Raw genomic sequence first — 20177 nt, 5'->3', positions numbered from 1 at the left:
GTGAGGGGATTTAAAAATAGTTTAATGGCTGTGTACTTTACACAAATTAGAAGCTTAGAGAGAGAGAGAGAGAGGGTGAGGGGGTGAGGATGTGGGGGGGGGGTGTTATAACCTTGCTGTGGTATTTCAATGGTATTTGACACAAATTAAATCCACTAACGAGGGTCGACTGATTCTCTACGATATTATTTCTGTTGTTCTGTTCTGTTTGGTGTTTTATTGATCGATCACAGTAGTTGATCATCTGATCATTCGTCCACTGACTGTTACGTCAACCCGCAGGTGAATAACTGGGCCTCAACGATTGGTCGTATTTTCATCACCATCGTGAAGTGAACGTGTGCAAAAAACACGTCAATAAACCTGGTCTGAAATGTGATACGTTTTGTTTACATGCTTTCACATCTGGCCAATCAGATGCAGCCCTGGACATCCATGCACACTCTTTAAGCCAATCAGGATTATTACTGACTCAGAAGTTTGGTTTGTTTTTTACCTGAGACTTTTAGGGTCAAACACACGTGCACCAATGACCACACATACACACTGACCTGGGTTGGCCACCGACCCGCGAGTGCAAATTGGGAGAAACAGATTAGCGTCGGTGTGAATCCTGCTTGAACCAACTAACAACCTCCTGGAACCAGAAGGTGGCAGCGAGCCACACTTTAACCCCAGCTCACCTCAGCTGACGCTGGCAGCAGACATTAATACCATTTAGTGGCCATGTGTTCCAGTGAGGACCGGGGGGGAGGGTGTGGAGGGGGGGTCTCTGTGTGTTCATTTTAATTGACTGTTTGTTTCTTTAATGTTCAGCTCATTGACGACTGTATATGAATGAAGTCTAGTTTACTACATCAACAAGTAAAAAATGTGTTTTTCATTCTGTTTCACATACTTCACTGTATTTTTGTAGTGTTTATACTTTGATTGTGATTTGTTTTGTTTGTGGCTTTTAAATTTAAAGGAAAAAGCAACTTATTTTTTTGTTTGTTTACTTCTGCGACCAATCATTTGGTATTCAACTCACAGAGATATTATTGTTCAGGGACAAACACACGTTACTGAAACGTGCACCATGATACAATAATACTGAGAAACTACAACAAGCAGCGGGTGTTGTTCTGTGGACTGACTGGAAACACCTGAGGAGAAGTGATTTTTAAGGAGGATTTTAATGTAAATGTAAATAAGAAATACTGGAAAACCGGCGTCATGGTCGGAAAAAACTCGAAACGGTTTCAAGTCCCAACGTTAGCTTTGTGTGTCACAGCCTCTGCTGCAGCTGCCGGTGAGAAACACAACAACAACAACAACAAGACAACATCCCTTTAAGTCAGTCAAACACACACATTCCTCCAACACTTTGTACGGTAACAGCTCTACCTCCACAGCCCCCTCACCCTTCCTCCCCCCCTTCCTCCCTCCCTCTAAGAAACACACACCTATTTCCCAGATATGACTCACCGGCGGTGGGCATGGCAGCGCTGGAGCCCCTGTTGCCACTCAGGAGCTCCAGAGGCTGGTGGTGGTGGTTGTCTGTGCTGGCGGAGGAAAAACAGGACTCGGTCTCATAGATGGTCTGTAACATGGCGCACAATCCTGACACAGTGGGACGCAGCAGCATGCCAAGGAAAGAAGTCACTCTCTGGTTCTAAACTAATTTATTTTTATTATTATTATTCTTTCCTTTTTTTTTTTTTTTTAAAGTCACTTTCTCCTACGAGACGCTGCCATGACGCCAGAGTCAAAGTTGTCAAAGACTGACATACAAAGAAGTGTGCTTTCAAAAATGAGTTGCCCGGCAAATAAAAAAAAAAGATTTTAAAAAATGACAAAAATGTCAGACGGACATTAGAAAGAAGTGCCGTGTGCTTTTACGGTGTAATCCGGCCGAACGGCTGCCTGAGCAGAAGAGATTATTCAGGTTGTAGCTGCACAGAAAGATGCGGTGACGACCAGTCTCTGAGACTGGAGATAAAATCCTCTCATTGAAGGCGGCAGCACGGTACAGTGGAGTCTGAGGAACGAAAGGAGGCTTTACAGCTGAGAAGTCGGCTGGAGTTCGATTCCTTGAAGTCTCCTGAAGTCCATGCTCCTGAGGGTCACAGTGAGAGTCGGGCTTTGATTTGGATGCACCGAGGTTGTCGAGATAAGAGAGAGGAAAAAAAAAAAAAAAGTTTGTTTGTGTTGAATCTTTCAGACCGACAACTCCGAAGGAAAAACTAGGAATTAAAAAAAAACAAAACATCAATCTAATTGTTTTGGTTTAAAAAAAAAAATCTGTTTCCATGAAGCAGAAAGTGTCAGTTTGAGAGCAGAGCTGCTGCGGTCTCGTCTTCTCTTCCCACCGCTAACGACACAACAGAACACAGAGACAGGGAGAAGCCGAATTCCCCTGCTCTGGAGCATCAAAGGATCCTCATGCTGTTCTCCTCTTAGCTGATGAGAGGGAGAGGAGAGACGGAGACGGACAAGGAGGAGGAGGCGAAGGGGGAGGAGGGGGAGGAGGAAAAATAAGAGGAGGAGGAGAGGCAAGGACGTGAATAGCACTGAGAGAGCGCTCCCCGAGGTTCCATGCTTCCAAAATTAGAACAAGGAGTTAAGAGAATGACAGAGAGAGGGAAACGGGAGGAAGTACAGGGAGAGGCAGAGAGGGGTGACAACAACAAAAAAAAAAAAAATCAGAACAGAAGAAGGTCCAACTGAGAAGACACTTTAAAATCCTCGTCGTAAAAATGTAAAAATAGTCGGAGGTCACATGTTGTTCTCCTATCAGTACATGAGGAGCAGAGAGGAGCTGGAGGGAGAAGCTGCTGCTCAGACGGCCAACACTCAGAGTCACTGGTGGGTGGGTGTGTGTGTGAGTGTGTGTGTGTGTGTGTGTGTGTGTGTGACGCTCTTTAGACTGCTGAATGAATGGAGAGAGAACCAGGGAGGGAGGGGAGACAGAGTGAGGAGGGTGAGTGGGCAAGTGAGCGAGAGGGGGGAGAGAGAGAGAGAGAGAGAGAGAGGCTGAAAGTAGACCACTGGGTGGCAAGGAAGTTAGAAGGATGAAGAAAAAGGCAGCAGCACAGAGAGAGAGAGAGAGAGAGGGGGGGGGGGGAGAGAGAGAGAGAGAGAGAGCCCATCCCTCCATTCACCTACATTGGACCTTTATGGGTTATTTTTGTTTCTCTGTGTTTCTGCGCTGACATTGGTTGATTAACTGAGAGGAGAGAAGCGTTTACTAACACACAAGATGGGGGGTTGATAGAGGGAATATAGCTGAAAATAGCCTGGCAGAGAGGAGGAGCTACAGATAAAAATAGACAGAGGGAGAGAGAGAGAGAGAGAGAGGGCTGTAAGCTCACAGCTTTGGGGTGAGGAGGAGGAGGAGGAGGTGAAGGAGGAAGAGGGTAGAGCGAGCGGGAGGTGGGGAGCGACTGGCAGCAGGAGGCTTTGTGCTGCTGTGTTCCTGTGCTGCACATCCTGGAGAGGAGCTGTCAGTCAAAACAAAGGTGGGCGGGCTCAGCACACTGGCAGCGAGTGCAGCTCAACCTTGACAGTCGTCTGTGAACGACTCCCACTCAGCAGTCCGACGCTCACATTAGCATTTCAGGCCTATCATTTATTTGATTCCATGGTTTAGATCCACTGAGCTGCAAAACCAGAGGTAATCTGATTGGCTGCCGGGTTCAGATCATCGTCATCATTGGTCATTACTGCCGTGATCACATTCGGTTGTTTTTACTGATATCTGGGAAAGGCAAGAATATTTATGAAACATCTGTCTGCACTTCTTCAACTATGGATCAACGACAAGAGTGAAGCAACAGCGCCCCCCGCAGGAAAACTGATTCAACTAATTTTTCTGTAAAATATTTTGATATTATGCAGTGTTTACTTATGGAAATGCTGTGAACCTTTAATTAGAATCCACCAGTGTGTATGTACGTGTATTTATGATATATATTTATACCCTTTCTTGTGACTCCTGTGCTGTATATTAGTTGCTTTTCTGATTGTGCATCATTATTTCACCTCTATATTTGATGATCCTGACAGGAGTCTGGTTTCATGCAAAATGATGAGAATAAATAATATATTGATAGTTAATTTTACCTATCATTTTCCTCTCTTTGTAATCTTCATCATCATCATCGTCGTCAGTGCTGCGTGTCCTGATTCAGTGACTCACTGACACCAACAGACACACACGTTTCAGTGTAAATACATAGAACTGGACAGGCCACATGTTTGACATCTCAGTGCCCCCACACACAATCACACCTGCCAAACACTAGGTGTGTAGGTTTGTGTGTGTGTGTGTGTGTGTGTACTGCAGCAGCTCAGTGGATGACTCATCTCTGCGTTTCTATTTAAGGCGCATCAAACCCTGGAGTCACAGTGCTGTCTGCGTCTGTGTGTGTGTGTGTGTTTGTCACGCACTATATCTGTGTGTTGTATCATGTGTCCATGGCAACCGAGTCAGTCAGTCAGTCATACAGACAAAGTTGTCAAACAAACATTTACGTCCATCAGGTCTGAAGCTCAGGTTGAAGGAGTCTCGTCAGATTTCCTTGACTAAATCTGACTGAATAATATATCAGATTAAACATGTTGTTTGATGAATAACAACATGTCACACAGTACTGTGATGAAGTATTTGTAACTGTCAGGTACTGGCTGAAAACCTACTGCAACCTTCTTTACAGGCAGTGACCAAAAACATCAGTCCACAGTTCATCCAATAACTGAAATACACACGTGTGTGTTTTATTTAAATGAGCTCAATATTCAGGTCAATTCACTACAAAAAGTTTTTATAGACACAGTCCACGGTAGATGTTTGAATAAATACCACAAACATCCAACCGTGATGTTACATTAAATAATATGCAACATTTATAATCTCCTATTTTCATCTGCGAACCACACGGGGGCAGTGTTACGTCAGCTGCGGAGCTGCAAAAAACTCCAGGCGCTGCAGCCAAACACATCCACACATGCTAACGCTCGACAGAACACCTACACAACAGACAGAAGCCGAGGATTTCAGGGACATACAGTTGGTACAAGTACTACACCGAGGTACTTCGACCAAATGAGGAGAAAAGGTGTGAAAGTCTGGGTTGGACGTCGTACAAACGACCAGGAAGACAGACGTGCAGAGTAAACAAATGAGGATGGATGGATGTGTGGATGGATGCGTGGACGTCCTTGTCCTTTCGACTGCACCACCATCTTCATATTTAGAGTGCAGATCTAAGACAGACTTCCCCAGCCTTTACATCCCATAGATTTTTCTACCACCGGACAAAAAGTCAGTTTTATGATTCTCTAGTTTCAGTTTCCAGTCCCAGCCAATCAGTGGAGACAATCAGGACACCAGTCTGACAACCAGCAACAGCGGAACGGAAGCAAACGGGCCGACAGACTCACCTGAAGTGTGTGGTGAACTCATCGGGGTCGACCGTCTCCACCCAGTCCGCTCACGGATGGTGCGAGTGCGAGTGTGTGTTAAAGCGGGTCCTCTGTGTCGGCCATGTGAGAAGAGAAGAACTGGAGTTTTTCTTCCTCAGTCTAGATTTGCCTGCAGAAAAAAAAACAACCCACATATATTATTATATATCATATATATTTGGATATATATTTGTTTTAGTATTTTTAGTATGACATATACAGGTATATTTGTTTTAGTATTTTTAGTATGATTATTATTAATGAGCACGATATTATACACACACACACACACACACACAGCACTGACATTGACAAACCTGAGGCTTAGCCAAATAATATAAAAAATGAGGCCAAATCCAGAATATGATTCACGTTGTAAATTATTCTCGATGCCAACAAAACTGAATTCAGGATTCTTGATCGGCACCCAAAGATAATCTGTGCACATCTGTTCCTAATTTTCAGGGAAACTAAAGGCCCGACAGCCCGACATGCTCTCGATCGGCAGCCGTCATGGGGCCACTGTAAGCAGCTGTCACTGGTTCCCACAGTCACTGTCTGCCTGCAGGCCAAACAAAGTGAATCAGCAGTAATGGGCATTAAAGAGCTGTGAACACATGGTGATGACGAGAGCCGAGGTTTCAGTGTGAAACAATGACACAGGCGTCAAGACAGACGGGGAGCAAACTGTCACATTTATCTCTTAGATAGTATTATGGAATATAAAACATTTTTCTGACACTGTTATGAATGAACACATGGAGGTTCATTGTCTCTTTTTTTTTCTTGTCAAATTGACTCAAAACTAAACCAATCAAACATAATTCATCAAACTCAAACGTTAGGAACAGATAAACATAATGAAGTACAGAAAATGTACGCATTATAGACATGTTGTGTCTCCTGAACGACAGCCAGAGCGACGGGGTGCGGGGGTGTGGGGGGGTAGGGTAGAGGGGTGAGAGGGGGAGGTGTAGAGGGGGGAGTCAAATCCCAGAATACTACAGTGTATGTGTAGATGCTGCTTAGCTGACCGACTGAAGGAGGTGAAGGAGAAATGAGCTGCAGCCTGTTACATAATGTGGCAGTCCGGGCCTCTGCTTCCCCCTACTGGTCTATGCTGGTAAAGTCAGAGAGAGATATCTCAATGTTATAATCATAATAATTATTATTATATTGTTATTTTATCAATTAACTTTTCACAAGCCCACATTGATGTAATTATATAAATTAATTATAATTAAATGAATTATAATTGAAATAATTTTTAATATTTTTGGAAACGGTAGCTTGTTCTGTGACTCAGTCCAAGGCCGTATTATTGTTCTTTGTCCCCAGAGTGCATCTTAAATTAGGGGAAAATAGTTTTAGGTTTGCACCTCCTGCAGCAAAGAGTCAGTCCTTAAAAAAATAAATGAAACAAATAATAAAAGCAGACTAGTGTATGTGTTTTATGTGTGATATTTTTACACTTTCTAACCTGTGTATTTGTGACCTTGTCATGTTCCGTCTCTTCCGAAAAGGAACTTCAAATTCCGTTTTCATTTTTTTTTTTGCGGATAACAAACGCTTTCTTTTTTGTTGTTGTTGCCAAATCACCAACAAAACAAAAAAAAAACCAAAATCTCAGGAGAGGAGCAGGAAGTGCTGCCTGGCAACCGGGGAACTGGCTGCCATGGTAACGCCTCACCTGAGCACCTCTTCCCTAAACAAACAGAAGAGGGATGTGGAGCGGCAGTCACCATCAGCCGCTTAGTCTACCTGTTTATATAGTCTCTTCCTGTTGCCCTTTTATTTACTTCACACACACACACACACACACACACTGTGCAGTCGAGGCAACACAAACACATATTTGCACAGACTTTTAAACAATCAGTTGTGATTCATGTTACACGTCAGGTCCATTCATTCATAAATTCAAGTTTCTTTCACCACTTTGTACAGTTTGTGGTCACAGTGTGAACTGCAGCAGGTCACAAGTCTGTCCCAGGACCAGGGGATGGAACCAACCTTTGATCCTCAAATCTACATTTGAACATTTAAGAGTTTCCATCCATCCATTCATCCATCCATCCATTCATCCATCCATCCAGTCGATCCCAGCAGCAGCTTGGTAAGGCAGGGCTACATCCTGGTTGCTTGTCCATCACAGGTTCATATACAGACACAAACAACCATCTACACATCTACATGATAAGACTAAAAAATAATCAACTAAATATAAAATATAATAAATATATGTTGATTCACAAATAGTCCACCAGGGGCTGTATCTCTCATGTACTGTCTCATATCTGCAGTCTCTTCAGGTGCACGCTCAGTTTTATCTTATATCACGTCAGGACAGGAAGTGCAAAATTAGCTCTGGAACAAGTTGTCATGACACAAGTTCTCATCGGCCGTGGTCGACTGTCTGAGTGTGAAACACCCGGGAGAAGAAGCTACAAGCCCAGACACAGTCGTTGTGACAAACAATAGCCGGCTTTGTCACCAGACAAAGTCAGTCTGATTACAGACATGCGGAGCAAACAACTGCCCCCGATTCAAAGATGAGAGCGGAGGAGGTGTGTCCTGAGGGGTTCAGAACTTCAACGGCAGAGTCCATATAATCTGGTCGACAACAATCGACACAGAGAATGTGTGTTAACAGTCATGAAAATGAAAAGTATGGCTGTTAAAGTTAACAATTCTACTGTCCATCCACTAACACACAGTCGAAACACATGATGTCACCAAAAGAGGAAAAAACCTTTAACCACTTCACCGTGTGGTATTACTGTAATGATACAAAATGATACTGTTACAGTCAGACACATTTAGACACACGATAAAAATTCCTCTGAATTCAGCCGATCGCTGGTATTAATGGAATTTGGAGCTCGCTCAAAACGCCGCTGCCGGACTCAGTCAGGGATTCAAACCTTTGAGCCCGGACGTCCTTGTTTACGACAGGTTTTTGTGATTTAGAGGCCACTGCAGGGTGAGGTACTTCAAATTAGTCTCATTCAAAGGTAGACAGTACACAGCAAAAAAAAGTCCATTCTTCACTGAAGTCTGAGCAGCACAGTGCAGCAAACAGCAGAAATCCACTGACGGATTCAGAGCAGCATCTGCTGTTAGTGATGCAGGAACAAGGAAAAAAAAAAACAACAACAACAACAACAACAACAGCTCCATTATAAACACTGAAGCCTGGACTTCAACGTTAGACTCACACGGAAAAATAGGAGACTTCAGGAGTCGTTAACAGACAGGACGTGGACTTTAATCTAATTTTCTTACATTCTGAACTGTGCTTTGCCTCACAGGGGTAACTTGTTCCCTGTCAATCTCAAGGCCTGATCTGCGGTTCAGAAATGCAGGACTACAGTGAGAAGAGAGCCGAAAACTCGGTGAAGACGAACGAGTGCAGCGAGAGCGATGACATCAACTCGACAGACTGGTTTGCTGTGATTAACTGCAGAGTTTTAAAGAAGGGGTAACAATAACTGTGAATGATTGATCGTGTGAGTGTCTCCCACACTCAAACATCTCTACTGCGCTCACATGTTGCCAGATTTTTTTAAATATACTGTAGCAAATTTCTGTGGAAATGTGTGACGACATCTAACATTAGACAAAAAAAACACACTGACTTCACAAGTCCCGTCTCCAACAACATGACGACGTTTCGGCCTCTGACGACCGTGGACGACGAGCGAAGACAATGGACGACTGTGTGAGACCACGTGAGACCTGGAGGTCTCCGGGAGTCCACGAGCAGCACCAGGAGGCCTGAGATCAACAACAACAACGTCGACGACACAGGCATCAGCAGCTCACACTTGTTGTGCAGCGCGACGAACACAAAGCGTTTGGAGCACAACAGACTCCACCTGGAACCCAGAGTTATCATTATGTTAACAGTGGTTGACTCACACAGGCTAATACCCCGTCCAACGCACACCCAAACTATAATAGTTATGATTACTCTAACAGTCATGAGGTGTGTCCTCCTGGCTCATTACAGCTGAGTGAATCCCGTTTCCCATAATTCATGGGAAACCGAGACTTTCTCGATGTCTTTTGTTATACGGCGGGCCGCGCTGTTGCCTGTTGATCATAATCATGTTATGGCAACTTTTGCACAACACGATCACAGAGGATCACAAACTGACACGCAACAACTGGGGAGAAACTGCACCAAAATTTCCACTTTGATTCGGGCATGTAGTTACAAACCCAGTGACCTCAGCGTTGGATTCTAATTGGATGCAAAACTCAGGGCAAAGGTCATATTTATTAAATACTTTTTCTACTGTCAAAGGTCATGCGTTACTTAATTAGTGGAATTAATCAGATTGAAATATTCCACTCATTCTTATCTTATCGTTGCTCTAATACACATGTTATTTATACACACTGTGAGAAAAAGTTTTCACTGAAGCACCTGGATCGTACAATACCATCTCAACTCCAGCATGTGTTTACAGAGGCTCCAACTTCACGGCACGTGTCACTCCAGCCATATTTTTATTTCTGTTCCAGTATAACTATAAATATATATGTATGTATATGTTTCAACACATATATATATATATTATACACCCTCATATCTGGACCATCTCAGTAACAGTACTAGTTTATCAAAGTTCCCTCACTTACTTGCGCAGTTACGGCGCCACATTCTAATCCAGAAAATCAGCCTCATGTCACAGACCGGCCGACGCTGCGACGGAAATGCAGTTGGATGCGGAGAATAGGTGCAGCGAATGTGTGCATTATTTTAGGCGACTGTGTTACATAACTGTGATGTCATGATGTGAGAGGCTGCGATAAAATAGTTCAAGCTGAGAACTCTGATAATGATGTGGAGAAAAAGCAGCTCCTCTCACCGTCTCTGCAGAACGTCGGGGACAGGATTGTCAGAATTAGCAACCTGGCTGGAAAGTTTGAATTCAAGTCAATGTGCTCTCTCTCTGCTGGTGGAGAGTGATTTGGAGCACAAAAAACCTTTTTTTTTTTTTGCATATGCAGGTTTACAAATGCAGCATTGATTTAAGCAGAGTGAGTGAAGGATGGAGCCAAGTGATGCTCCTGTTAGATGACAACAAGACCAACATAACAGAACATGAACACGGTAGACACGCTACAAGACCTAACCCACCACAACAACATGACATTACTGTCTTCTTTTACTCAAATCAAAGAGCATCTGAGTCCAGAGTGGTTCAGAGAGTACACACAGCTGCAGCCTACTGTCCACTGGTCACAGAGAGCTGACCATGGGGGGTGTGAGGGAGAGAGAGAGGGGCAAACGACAAACTTAAGACACAAGGACACAAGACAACCTTCGAAGACAAATATGCAACAAACCCCTAAATAACCTGAGCTGAAATAACTCTAATAATAGCTTTTACAACAGCGAACATGTTTCTAATAAATATTACCCTTAAAAAACTTTTTCCCATTTAAAAAAAACTGCAAATCAATTGCAAATCCCATTCTTACAAAAAAAGACTGAGGCCACAGACCAACGAAGACCAACGTACCATCGCAGCCTCTGCTGGTCATAGCAGGTCCTTCCAAAAGTCCAGGTACCAGAGGTTCATCTTTGAACACCCGTATATTTTTGATCAGCTTCTTCCAGACTAAAATAATTAATAAAAACCAATAGTTCCAGTTTAAAGCAGTATGGTAGCTGCTGGTCGACTGCTGCGGTTCTTGTCTATTAAAAGCTGTGATACGGCGATGTCTCGACTGCTGCGGTTCTTGTTTATTAAAAGCTGTGATACGGCGATGTCTTCTTTTGTGTGCACATGTACACACAAAAAAAAACAAACCTACTGGACTATCACTTGAAGGCGTGTTGCTATGGCTCTTATTGTGTGTATTGTTTGATGTTTATCAACAGAAGCCTGGTATTGTTATGTTTGAATACTGCACGCTGCAGCTGGAATGTTTTCAGTTGCACTTGTTTCTACCGGCTTCATTTTGTTTTTGTACTTTTTTTTTAAGTCGGATATTTAGGCCAGGTTTTTACCCTGATGAGATTTGGACGGCGAACTTCTGTCTCCCTCAGAAGTGTCCCCTGATGTCACTAGTGCTGTGATGTTTAAACATTGGGCCGACCTTGTCCCCAGCTGTCTGGTCGCTCCTCTAGGACGACACTCTGTGTCGGTGACAGCGTATACACACCCTCGCTCAGTTTCGTTGCCATTTTCTGCACGCTTCAAGTGTTGACAGTTCTGAGGAAGATGACTAACAATATTCCAATTTCTGACCTTCGACTACAGATGAATTTTTCTCCGTAGTTTAAAGAACAGCCAATAAGAATGTGTCACAGTGACATCAGAAATGTTTCAGAGGAAGACTGTATCAAAGAGAAAACCATGTCTTTATGTCCATCAAACAACAAGACCAATGTCTGAAACCACTTTTATAAGTTTGATTTAATTCACAGTCTGCCAAAAACCTCTTACCCATAAGGCAAATGCCGCTATGGTTGACATAAAGACCAGGATGTTGGGGTATGTGAGGACTTATGACTAACCTCCATAAAAACAAGTATGTTCTAAATGTTTCCGTGACTTCATTTCACAAATAGTTTGGGAGAAGACATCGATGGTCACAGGGTGGGAGACGTTAGAGTTTTATGAGTGTATCAAGATTTTATCATGCATAATCCATCATTTTTTATCTTTTCAAATCAAACTTTGTTGATCGTTATGCCAACAACAGGCCCGGTTGAACCAATCAGGTGGTGAGATGTCCTCGGTGGACAACAGGCAGTACTGCGTCACGTAGACCGGACCGACTAATGAAACCACACAGGTGTAACCGAAGCACCTCACCGGAGAGGTTCAGTAAACACAGCTGAACTGGAGCCAACGCTCAAGAACACAAAACATTAGCACCAGCGCCCCCTGCTCCAAAGCAGACGTTTGGCGGAAAAAAACAAACATTAAGAAAAAAAAACAAAGCTCAATGTCAGAGGTGTGTTTTTCGTCTAACACTGCTTCAGTACACTTTAATTAATGACCATTCAATATTGGCTTTGGAATGTACTAATTAGACATTTGTACTGATTTATTTTTAATTATGTATTAGCATAATGGTGTCGTAATCGTTGGCCTCATAGTCATAATCAAATAGTGAGGTAGCCAAAGATTCATACCCTTCATATTTCAGTTGTTGTTTAATTTAAAGTTTTCCTGGTCAGCACTGACCGGTGGTCAGTCTACAGACAGCTGGTCACCGACTTGTTACCGACTTGTTGTGTAATATCAGATACTGATTTACTTATAAAATGGCATTAACATATACTGTAATGCTAAGATAGTACAGTATGTTGTATGAGGAGTCACAGCAGCAGAGGTAACTTGAAAGTGGAGTTCAATGTGGAAGTAAATGCTTAGCTAGCATAAAAAAAATGCCTCTCCCTGTTCCACCGTTCTCCAAGAACGCTTCAACTTCCTGTCAAGGTATAGATCCTTTCTGGACGAACACGCACACACGCATTCTTTCGATCTGTTCTGTGTGTGTGTCTGTGTGTGTGTGTGTGTGTGTGTTCCCCACAAACCTCACGACACCGTGGATGTCCGCGGTTCCTCCTGGAACGCGTTTTCCGCACAGAGGTCGCTTCCTCCCGGCGTCCCTTTTCCTCCGAGCCTCGGGGTGTGTGTCCCGCCAAAGCTCCCGGTGCACTCTTCAATTTTACCCGGAAAAAACAACCACGGAACGTTAGTCGTTGCGGGGAAGAAAACGGCTCTCACCTCCTAACGTTTCTCCTCCTCCATATTTACAGTCTGCCTCTCCTCCACTCACACACACACTCTCTCTCTCTCTCTCTCTCTCTCTCTCCCACCACCAACAACAACATTATTGACGCCCTCCTCCTCCTCCTCCTCCTGCCACGTGACCAGTCTGCTGGTGCTAAAAATAGACCCAATGGAAACCAATGGAGGCGGACAGACATGGCAGAGGAGAGGGAGGAGAGAGGGAGGAGAGAATAAGGGGAGGGAGGGAGGCACACACACACACACAGATGTAGAGGGACTGTGTCTCTCCCTCCTGTTTAAACTCACCTCCCCGGGTCTCCCTGCACATATGGTGCCTCAATACAAACAATGAAGCCGCTGAGTGAACGAGAACTAACGGCTAACCGTCACACACCCACTCACTCACTGGCCGCGGGGCGGACTCTACCACCCGGCAGGAGCAGGTGAACGCCTGGGCCACGACTTTCAAAAACGAACCAAATAAACTAATGACTGAACTTTTTAAAACTCAATCAATATCCTTCATACTATTTTAGAAGTATTATTAACTTACTGAATATGTTACGTTAAGTCAGTGTATAGCCGCTCACGTATGTTAGCTAGTTTAGCTGTTGTCCCGCGGCCTTCTACATATAGAGTCCTTTTACCCCGTTTACCTGGATACTTCTGGGGTCGGTTCCATCTCGCCCCTCTGCCATCCTGGTAAAGAATTAAGAAGAAGAAAAAATTATGAGTTAATTTAAGTTTTCCAGACAATTCCGGACTTTTTATTTATAGAATATACAACTGAGTACAAACTAAGAAAAAAACAATTGAAGACTGATCACCGCATCTGATTGACAACAGCGTTGTCCAATAGCAGCTAGGTAAAAATAAACGTCATCGACATCAAATCAGTGGAAGTCCAAAATATTATAACGAGATCCAATCGCTATGCCAATCATACACGGCGTCCAATCACGTCCACCTTCACAGGTTAGACCCGGAAACTTCAGGGTCAGATTCTGAGAAAATGGATGAAAATTACTGACACCATAAACCAAGTCAAACTATCCATTAACATTATTAGCATTAACAACAATGTACAAAGAAAGGAGATTAATTTGAGGTTTATTATCCACTGATCACAGTTAGCATCTTAGCGTCTGTTTGAATTTCTACTCAGCACCTCTCCTGCAGCGGTGTCTGTTGTTCAGTGTTTGCTCCTGTGACGTCCTGTGGCCCAGTGTTTATGCAGCAGCAGAGTAAGACTAATCGATTGCTCACTGATCCAAGGGTTTTTCCACAATCCTCAAAGGCTCCCGTGACTGCCCCGCTGGAAAAGTACGTCATCTGTAAAAACAATAATTATGTCCAATTTATTTTCAAACAAATACTGAATGACTGTTTTATTCTACATTTGTTTTTGTTTTTTACACCAAACGTGTTTTGTGATTGTTACTGCTGGAATGTTTCATTCATTCATTTAATTATTCATCTTCCACCGCCTCATCCTGTCATGGATCTCCAATTAACCTAATCCCCTGTCAACCTAATCCCCGACTGCATGTGTGTGGACGCAGGGAGGAAACCTGAGTACCAGGAAATAAACCTGGTACAGATGAGGGGAACGCCAGGCAGAGACTTTGTCAGTGTATCCTGCTGCACTTCTCACCATCAGGGCAACATCCACAAACCATTATCCACCGTTTAAAAAATAAAACAAGGCATGTTTTTAATTTATTCTAATTTTTCTGGGCTCATTTCTGGTTTATCTTTATCCATTTTAATAATAATAATTAATCATTTGAACCTCATTGATCCCATCTTTGGTAAATGTTTGTGTTAACACGAGATCTACCATAACAGCCTGCCCCCTGTAGGTGCCAAGTATGTGGATTCTCTGGGAATTGAACCCAGGACTCTCTGCTTCTGAGGCAGGCGTGCTAACCACTGCACTATGAAACCAACTGTTATACAATTCAATTTAGCAAAAATGTTGTTAAAATATCACACTAACTTAATATGTCTGACATTAAAAATTCAAAACTCGTCTCCAGGTTATATGTCAGGAATAAAAAAAAATACACTTCAAAAATGTCCTGTAATAATATTGAAAACAGTAACAAAATAACTGCGGCGAGACAAACATGTCGCCTCGTATTTTCAGCACAAAAAACACATTGGAGGAAGAGGAGACACAGAATCACAGCTGAGGCTTTAAATAACTCAAGTCTCACTGCAATGTGACTGCAAAACAGGTAGAAAGGGAGAGACAAGAGGAGGAGGAGGAGGAAGGAAGAAAAGGTTGGTGAAAAACTGAGAGTGGGCAAATACGAGGGGAGGAGGGGGACGATGGAGGGAACATGGGCAGGAGAACAACATTAGATCAAAGTTATAATATTAGGAAAATGAAGAAGAAATAAAGAAGTAAAGAGCAAAAAAAAAAACAAAAACGAAAGGAGGATAAAAGAGGAGAAATGAGGAGGTGAATGTGAAACTGAAGAGAAACTGGATCCAGAAAAACAATGAAGACGGAAGAGAAGAGGAATATGAGGGGCTGCAGGAGTGAGAGACAGAAATAGCGAGAAAGAAAAGAGCTATTCTGGTAATGATGTTGTTGCCATGGAGACGCTGCTCTCAGTCAGACTACTCCACAGGTGCCTTGTGGGTATTTTTAAAGGGCTTCACTGATTGGTAAAGGTCACGGGAGGCCTATTGATTAGAAAAAGTGAAGGTCAAAGGTCGGCCTCACGCCTGCATCACTGCCTGAAGACACGTGGTTCCTTTTACATAAATAATGATCAGACAGAATTATATACGGTTTTTAAAGGTTAGCATTGTAGGGCTAATGGTGAGCGACAGGACTATCTAGTTCTTCAGTAAATATATGTATTATTTATATATTTATTCATTTGGTCAATCACTCTACTTGAATTATTATACCATTATAAAACATCAAATATTAAATAATAAATAACATTATTATTCTACAGTCACCATTTAAAATACATTCATTCACTGCACCCCCTACGGCTGAGAACGTGGTACTGCACCTTTTCTGTATCGGTTTAGTAACAGTGATGCAAAATTCTTTAAAAAATATGTCAATCAAATATGACACGTTTTCATTTGGTGTTAATTTGCCAAACAAAAATAGAGAGGGGGCTAAAAGATTGATTTCAAAATAACGTTATGAATGACACACCAACAAATCGGTGTTGTTAAAGTGGGACCTCATGCTGCACCCGTGGGTGGGTGTTAAATCTGAGATGTCACTCATTAAAACACATACAAATCTGTCCTGTCACACTGACGGAGGGACACCGCGTTCATCGCCATGTGGGAGAGAAAGTAGACGTCCAGCCAACTTCCTGTCACTTGGGTTTGTCAGAAAATAAGCGACAAACAGAGAGAGAGAGAAGAGATTTTAACTTTATTAACTTATTAACTTTGGAGTTCTGGAAGTAAAAATGATTCTTCTGCACAGACAGATTGACCTTCATGTCGTAGTTCGAATCCAGATCAGGCCGGAAACTGGAGTGAAACCAGAAAGACAGACAGACCGGATGGATGAAGATAAAACAGTCCTCAACAGAACTCTCCTCTGTAATGACCAAAACAAAAAACAAAACTAGAAAATAAAATAGAGTGAAGATAAAAGCATTGTTTTATTATTTTTTTATTTATTTAATCTTATTTCTCTTCATTTTTTTTTCTTAGTGAGGGGCATGGCTTACACACACACATACACACATACCACCAAAAAGATTGGTGAGTCAGCTTCCGGTGAGTCACACGAGAAATAAAAAATATCAAAGTTAAAGGGCACGCGCGCGCACGTTCACGCGCATGCAGATAGATAAGAAAATACACACACAAGTACGTATATTATTCAACGGTAAATCCTGTAAAACTTCACTACAGCTCAAAACTCTAATGGATTATCCTGTACTGCAGTGCCCTCAAGCGGCGTAAAGTAGTAATGCAGACGTAATGCTGCTTCGATTATTATTTTAGTTAATGAGTGATATGACATTTTTATATCTGTTTTGGTTTTTTGTTTCTGTGGTATTTTATCTATTTAATATTTAAATTAACCGCGTAAAATGAGAATCTTTCTTTCGGTTTAGGTTTTTGATGAAACAACTTCCTTTTCCTCCAAAATGTGACGAAAAGATGAAAAACAAAGCGTTTACATGTTTTTATTGTTCCCTACCAGATATAACGCTGTGTGTTTCCGTCACACCTTTAAACCAGGCTGCACGAAACTATTTTCGGCCGTTACGTGTGCACGCTGACACCGTGTGATTCTGCTGACGCCACGGAGTTTGTTTGGATGACTCAGTGAAAAGTGACTTGTGTTTTTGGGAAAAGATAAAAGTTGCAGCACCGGGGCCAGTAATCTCACCTCAAGCCTTATGCTGACTGTAAGAAACCCAGTTGGTAACCATGACAACCGCTGCCATCATGATCGTGACGTGATCCATTTATCGTGATTTGATCTGGCGGTAAAGTGCAGTGAAAGAAACCGGGGACGCGACGAGGACGAGTCTCTGTCTTTTGTTTGGCTTTAGATTAAACTGAATTAGAGACCCCCCCCCTCGGCGCTCCCCCTCCCTCACCCAAAGCCCCTCCCCATATCCTAGTGTCTTGGCTCATTAATACTATTGGGTTAGTGTTAATACAACAAGCTGTGGCAGAAGAATGTCTCTGCACACAGGCCTCAGGACCAGGACCAGGACCAGGACCAGGACCAGGACTAGGACCAGGACCAGGACTAGGACCAGGACCAGGACCAGGTGTCACTGGTGTATTCACCAAGGCTGCGTTCACTTCATAACAGTCAGTGGAAACTGAAGGAGCTAAATGGAACTCAGCCACCTCAGTACATCCTCCTGGTACCAGAACAGTAAACTCTGACCCCTGCAGGTCAGAGACTGTGGAGAAAATTCAGTTTTTTTAAAAAACACAGTTTGGAAACTTCAAACTCATTCAAGAGACCCAGTTCAGATGTATTTTTAGCCCACTTCTTGAATCTGTCAGTGACAGACTCACAGACCACAGTCCAACAGCCATGACACAGGGCTTTTTTTCCTCTCTGTGGTTACAGACTGTCTGTGAAAGTAGAAAGAAAGAAGCTGCGAAAACCTGGTCTGTACTGCAGTAAAAGTACACACCTGCCTAAAACCCTGTACTTATGATACTGTAACAGAACGTACTGTCAGTCACACGTGTCTCTCCACTCTTCAACATGACGTCATGACCAACTTATTAACGTATCATCTTATTATCTCTCTTTTTCCCCTGCTTTTGGCGCCTCTAGTGGCTGTAGTGGGCCAGCACAGGTGTAGGTTGAGTAAAAAACTATATATCAACATATACATATATATATATATGTGTGTTTGTATATGTGTATGTATGGATCTAATCTACAGCCCCCCCCCGGGTCGACCCCACCCGGAACACCTCACACTCATTAACTCAGTTCGTGGTTAATTGCTCCAAATTAGCGGCTCCTCCTCTAACGAGCAGCTGTGACTCCCCCACACATGCCGTGTTCACCCATCTGCTCCTCTTGCTCCTCCACCTCCTTTTACTCCCCCACCCCCACAAACACCCCCACCCACATCACTATCTTCACTGTTGTCAAGGCAACAGACCTTAAACTGCAGCTCTTAGTCATCAATCTACGCTCCCCTCACCCCCCCTGACCCCCCCTCCCCTCCCCCCATCTCTGGTTGTGGTGTTATTGTGACGTTAGTAGACGGTCAATCACCCTCGGCTCTGATCACGTGTCTGTGGATGTCGTTCTAAAGTCGATCGTTTAATTATAACAAGGTAAAAACACCGCAGTAACAACAATAATGGAGCTGGTCGGTGGGTGAGGTTGTTACACACACACACACACACACACACACACAGGCGTGCACGCGCGAGGATAAACACTCGCACTGGAGGGGAGGGGGGAGGAGGAGGAGGAGGAGGAGGAGGCGGATCAGGTCCTGACTTCCAGGACTTCCTCAGCACCAGAGCAGCAGAACACACACACACACGGACAGGTCGCGGTGAGTATCTGAGCACCGTCTGTGTCTGTGTCTGTGTCTGTGTCTGTGCTAACGGCTACACGGTGAGTCTTAAACTCTGGGTTTTCTCTCTGTTTCTCTTCTTCTTCTTCTTCTTCTTCCTCCCCCTCCTCACCTCACCTCTCACACTGCGCACTTAACGGTGTTGTTTCTGCGTGCAGATAAACTGTTGATGTCGCTGCTGCTGCTGCTGCTGTAACGGTGTTGTTTCTGCTGTAACGGTGTTGTTGCCCCAGTGGTGCAGTGGCAGGGCAGAGTGCGGCACTCTGAGGTGTTGTGGGCAGAGGGAGTGATGATTAACTTTGGGGCGGTTGCAGCGGTGGCACCACACTTCCTGCTGCTGAGACTGTTGATGTTGCAGCCACTCTGCCCCTGACTGCCGCCACCTGTTGGTGTAACAACTTACACTTCATGTAACGTCGCGTTACTGGAATTGAATCTGCTCAATAACCCGATGTAAAGTTCGCAGATATTCGGTGAAAATGTTCTGTTAAATATTGTAGTATTGTTAGCTGTACTCTGCGCTGTAATTTCCGTCGCTATTTTTGCGGTATTCAAATTTACCCTGGAGTACGTTTTATTCTTATCGAGGACGTTTTAAAATATGTTGAACTCGTTACTGTTCGTCCTTGACATTAAGATTATTTCTTTGTTCTTACTTTTCGTAAAAAAAAACGCCTCATTTTTACAAATCCGGTCGATGTAAAATGTAGTTTGTGGTGCGTTCACTGTCAGCTCTACAAACATTATATTACGGCTTTTTCATGACAATGTTTCTCAAACGTTGGGTGATGGCCAAGAAAGTGGGACATCATTTCAACACATCACGAGTCTCCACCCGACTATAACAGCAGTTTATTCCAGTCACACATGAAACCGGTCATAACACTGTTCTCCTGACCCC

At 43.4% G+C, this 20177-nt stretch overlaps 2 protein-coding genes and 1 non-coding gene across 6 annotated transcripts in view; 1 reads left to right on the top strand and 2 right to left on the bottom strand.

The window, feature by feature from the left end:
- The window catches only part of hdac5 (histone deacetylase 5), a 38254-nt gene extending 24038 nt beyond the window's left edge, over positions 1 to 14216 (bottom strand). Inside the window, exons 1-4 of one of the 4 annotated variants that reach the window (XM_025064432.1) lie at positions 13865 to 14216; positions 13010 to 13135; positions 5425 to 5575; positions 1468 to 2122 (exon numbers count right to left, since the gene is read on the bottom strand). In XM_025064432.1, coding sequence (XP_024920200.1) covers positions 1468 to 1627 — 160 coding nt within the window. In that variant the 5' untranslated portion in view covers positions 1628 to 2122; positions 5425 to 5575; positions 13010 to 13135; positions 13865 to 14216. Of the gene's footprint in view, positions 1 to 1467; positions 2123 to 5424; positions 5576 to 13009; positions 13296 to 13514; positions 13724 to 13864 lie in introns of those variants that run through there. The other 3 variants (XM_025064433.1, XM_025064434.1, XM_025064435.1) reach the window with 3 other exon arrangements.
- Positions 14217 to 15082: 866 nt separating this feature from the next.
- trnal-cag (transfer RNA leucine (anticodon CAG)) lies at positions 15083 to 15155 on the bottom strand. Its single transcript has one exon. It is a non-coding gene; the product is annotated as a tRNA-Leu (tRNA).
- A 3946-nt stretch (positions 15156 to 19101) lies between these two features.
- The window catches only part of cyb561 (cytochrome b561), an 8153-nt gene continuing 7077 nt past the window's right edge, over positions 19102 to 20177 (top strand). The window contains exon 1 of the mRNA XM_008330611.3: positions 19102 to 19255. The gene's annotated coding sequence lies outside the window, so the exon portion shown is untranslated. The remainder of the gene's footprint in view (positions 19256 to 20177) is intronic.

This window comes from Cynoglossus semilaevis, chromosome 17, assembly GCF_000523025.1.
Source record: "Cynoglossus semilaevis isolate Cse_v1.0 chromosome 17, Cse_v1.0, whole genome shotgun sequence".
NCBI lineage: Eukaryota > Metazoa > Chordata > Actinopteri > Pleuronectiformes > Cynoglossidae > Cynoglossus > Cynoglossus semilaevis.
The sequence above is the reverse complement of the archived record's forward strand: the minus strand, read 5'-3'. Positions and strand labels throughout refer to the sequence as shown.